At 48.4% G+C, this 4724-nt stretch overlaps 1 protein-coding gene across 1 annotated transcript; it reads right to left on the minus strand.

The window, feature by feature from the left end:
* Positions 1-31: 31 nt before the first annotated feature.
* Positions 32-4292, minus strand: immp2l (inner mitochondrial membrane peptidase subunit 2). Its single transcript, XM_079373300.1, has 2 exons — positions 4136-4292; positions 32-160 (listed from the first exon to the last, which is right to left on the minus strand). Exons 1-2 carry the CDS (start codon positions 4265-4267, stop codon positions 53-55), a joined length of 240 nt encoding a protein of 79 aa, XP_079229426.1. The 5' UTR covers positions 4268-4292; the 3' UTR covers positions 32-52.
* Positions 4293-4724: the final 432 nt, after the last annotated feature.

Consider the following 4724-nt stretch of genomic DNA (forward strand, 5'->3'; position numbering starts at 1 on the left):
TCTCTCTCTCTCTCTCTCTCTCTCTCTCTCGTATTGTTTAAAGACTTTTCACTTACAGGACGGAGACGACGTCCCCTCGTTGGACCTGATAGTTCCTCACGCTCCAGCGGTTCAGAAGGACCACGTCACCGTCGGACCCTCCGCCTGGGTTCAGGAACGGCTGCTCACACACACACACAGATGAAACACACACACTTCAGTTTAACGTTCGTTTGGAGGACAGTCAAAGTTTCCACTGAGCGATCCGGTCCAGGTCCAGCTTTGGTTCCACTGACTGAGACTGGATCTAAACTGTCCAATCCGTACCATCCTGCTCCGGTGCCACCCGGTGTCGGGATCAGCACCGCCGCACGGACGACCTCGGAGCAGACGACCTCTGCTGGACGTCGTTGCATTCTGTTGATGTTACTCTGTTATCAAAACCTGGACCGGACTCACTGGACCGCTTGGTGGAAACAGCACTGAACTGGCGTCCTGAGACTTTAGTCCTCATGGCGGCGGCCCTCCCTCCTCCTGGAATCATCTTCATCTTAACTTTCACTGTTGTGTAAAATCAAAGTCCACGCAGCCGTGTCCAGCGTGACAGCTCCATGATGAAAGCCATTACTCTCACGTCTCACTTTGAGTCACTTTCAGGAAGGATCCACGTGTGACAAAGCGGGCGACACGGCGCCGCCTTCATTAAGCAGGACGCGCTCAGGCCATTTCACGCTCGCTTTGGTAATTGACAGGAAACGTGGAATGTGTCTGCACTTAAATAAACATCCCAGTGAGAAGCTGCCAGCCGGGGACTTCATCAGATCCACTCTGATGAGGCTTCATCAGCTCCTCACGTTTTTATATTTCACGCTGCGTCGTCTCTGAAGCTGCAGCTGCAGAGTGACGCTTCCACTGCAGCACATTGTCACATTTTTAATTTAGCTTTTCAGGAGAGATGATGCAAACAAACACAAAACTTCAAAAACTAAAGAAGTTTAAGTAGAAAATAACTGAAAACATAAAACCTTGAAATCAGTGAGCTGTGTAGAGATGATAAAGCTCTTGGACCAGAGAAGGTAGGCGGGGCTTTGAAGGCCGTTTTGGACGCCCCTGGGTTTGCCAGATATGAGAGCAGTTATCAGGTGAACAGGTGTTGCAGCGATGGAAGCGGGCAGTGGAACTGCTTCAGATAGAACTGCTGCTGGCTAAACACTGAAGCTACAGTGTCCACCACATGCAGAGCTGGCTAAACACTGAAGCTACAGTGTCCACCATATGCAGAGCTGGCTAAACACTGAAGCTACAGTGTCCACCGCATGCAGAGCTGGCTAAACACTGAAGCTACAGTGTCCACCACATGCAGAGCTGGCTAAACACTGAAGCTACAGTGTCCACCACATGCAGAGCGGGCTAAACACTGAAGCTACAGTGTCCACCACATGCTGAGCTGGCTAAACACTGAAGCTAAAGTGTCCACCACATGCTGAGCTGGCTAAACACTGAAGCTACAGTGTCCACCACATGCAGAGCTGGCTAAACACTGAAGCTACAGTGTCCACCACATGCAGAGCTGGCTAAACACTGAAGCTACAGTGTCCACCACATGCAGAGCTGGCTAAACACTGAAGCTACAGTGTCCACCACATGCAGAGCTGGCTAAACACTGAAGCTACAGTGTCCACCACATGCAGAGCCGTGTGAGAGGAGGGGGCGGAGCCAGACAGCTCTCTGTGATGATTAGAGTTTAGACTGCAGTACTCATTTTAAACACTAGGGGGCAGATCAGAGTTTCGAGCTTCAGGTTTGAGAAAGATGAGACAAAACGCAGAGATGTGAAAAAGTCGTGTTAAATATGTTAAACGGGGTTAATTAGACAAACGATGAATTAAAATGTGTAAAACTCGATCTGTACGCTCGTCTGTGTTTCCGACACAAATCAAAAACTCAGCGCTCCATATTAATCCCCATCAGGAGCTCAGAGAACACTGTTTCCATGACAACTTCCCAAGCACTGCACACACACACACACACACACACACACACACACACACACACACACACACACACACACACACACACACACACACACACACACACACACACACACACACACACTGACTACAAACACACAAACGTGTCACTGGTGACCTTCAGGCTTCACAAGAAGCTGAAACAAAACAGAAACCATTCAAACACACAGAAGCAGAAGATGCATGCAGCGTTTGTTAATCCAAAACAAACGAGTCTTTTTTCACTGGTTTCATAAAAGAGAGTTCACAGCAGGAAGCGGCTGTCAAACTAAATTGCTCTCCTGGGATTAATAAAGTTTTCTGAATTTAAATCTGGAGGAAAGCGCAGCGGCTGCTCTCAGAGTTCTTGGTGTCAGAAAGGCGTTACTGACCTCACCCCAAAATCAACCTTCGAATAAAGTAAATTCACGAAGCTGCTGTGGACGGTTGTTTGATCGGGGACGTGTGACGTCACCGTTTTTAACTCCCTCCACCAGGGGGCGCTCGATCAGAACAAAAACAAAAGCTGACACTGAGGCTGGCGGGGAATCACGGGAGTGAGCGTGCGCTGCGATTCCTCCTGAATCGTCTCCTGGTCAGTTCAACAGAACTTCGTCTTCGTCTTTTCTCACGTTAGGAAATCATTAAAAAAAAAACAGCCAGAATGTGCAGAACTTGTTTCTGTTCAGGGGAAGAATATCTGCCACAGCGCCCTCTGCTGACCGACTACCTCTGACTTAAATAGTTGAGCTGTTGTATGAAGGTAAAACAGTTAACTTTCTGAGAACATCTCTGTCGTGCGTCTGTTTTCATCATCAACACCGAGTCACATCTTTAACTTTGAACACCAGGAAGACTCGTGTCACTCTTCCTCGCCGACGCGGACGTGAATCTTGTACAAAGCGGTTTGTTGATGCAGACTGACTCGCTCGCAGCGGATCAAGGCTCCACGTGAATAAATTAACTGGAATACAAGTTTAACCACAGTGAAGCCAGGAGCATGAAGACGCCAGCGCTGTCAGGCTGCAGGAGCGTAAACAGCTGAGGAAGTCGAGCGGCGTCCTCCTTTTAAAAAAACCACCGTTTATAATTAGTGACTTGATGAGATTCGATAAGAGCCTCGAACTCTTCATAAGCTTCTCAGCGCGGTCGGCTTCCTGACCCGACACGCACGCCGACATGAATACACAACATGAACCAAAGAGCAACATGTACAGTTTAATATTCATGCTCATTAAAAATAGACAGCAGATTGTTTTATGCATAATGCAGAACGCGTCGAGGATAATAAGCCACACGACCCAGCGGGCGCTTGTTTTCTGTTGTGTGTTTTTTTTACAGCTGGCTCCGGTTGTTTACCGCTCGGGTGAGAATAAAAGGAGGTTGTGCGTGTGGAGTTGAAGCTTTTCCAGAAACCTGGAGCGAGGAAATGTTGACTTTGTGTGCAGAGGTTTTAAAAAAGGTAAGGACGTTGGAGTTTTGGTATTTACAAACCTGGGTTTTAAAAGACAGACGTTAAGCTAACGACAGGCTGAGAGCTGAGGCGGGTTTTAAGCCTCCTGACAAACCGCTACACGGCGCCCACCTGTCAATCAGCTCAGCTACACGGCTGACTTTAGATAACACGGCTCATTTATGGAAGAAAAATGAGTCATTTAAAGAAATTAGCTGTTGTGTGTCTGTGACTTCCTGTTCTGCTGCAGCCAGCCTCTAGTGGACACTCCAGGAACTGCAGGATCTTGGACATCAGAAACAAAATAAATGTTCATAAAAGTAACGAGGGCGACGTTTACGTCATGTGTTTGTATCAAGTGCACGAAGCTGCTGTGGACGGTGGGTCGATCGAGTTCAACTAAATGTACAGTTTTTAAATCCCTCCACCAGGGGGCGCTCGACCAGAACAATAACAAAAGAGGACGTTGAGGCTGGCGGGGAATCATGGGAGTGATTCTCTCAGAAATAGTTCCTCCTGTTCCTTCTGTGTGGCGTTCCTAACACTTTCACGATGCGAGGACGCCGTGGCCTCTCTGGATTCTAGATTCTGCAGCCCGCCCGCCCCCCCCGTGCGCCCCGGAGACGTCTCTGCAGACGGACGTCTGGAGGATTTCTCTCTCCCTTCGCTGATCGTTGACTCTGAAACGTCTCACCTGCATGGACGTTCCCTCCACTCGAGCCATGTAGGCGACTTGATCGAGGAAAGTGACCGTGGCGGGAACGGCGACAAAGAAGCTGCTTACGAACGTCCGCAGGTACCAGCCCTTTGACGCCTGCTGAGCCATCACCTAGAGGACAAACAGAAGGGAGAGCGTCAGAACTGCGAGGAGGCAGACGACGACGGATTAAACTTTATTGATCTCTGAGGGGAGAGCGGGGGGGGGGGGGGGGTCAGTTTATACAGAGAACACCACGTCACAGTTTAATAAAGAAATCACTGGACGGGACCCCCCTGATCCAGACTGAAGGTGCTTTAAAGAGCACTACATACTTTGTCCACAGGGGGCGCCAAAACCCACAAACAGGAACATTTAACATGAGACGTAAAAGTTTGATATTGATTCTTTTTGGTGAAATATTAAACAAAGAAACATCATTTAATTGTTTGTACCTCGTCTGCTTTGTCAGACATTTTGTTTTCCCGACTTAACGAGCACATTACGGTCGAACTCAACATCCTCTTATCTCCTTGTTGTAAGAACCATTATTTTCCTTTGTGTGATGCTGAGTTAGCTAGAGTCG

The sequence above is a fragment of the Symphodus melops genome (assembly GCF_947650265.1).
Source record: "Symphodus melops genome assembly, contig: scaffold_519, whole genome shotgun sequence".
Taxonomy (NCBI): Eukaryota; Metazoa; Chordata; class Actinopteri; order Labriformes; family Labridae; genus Symphodus; species Symphodus melops.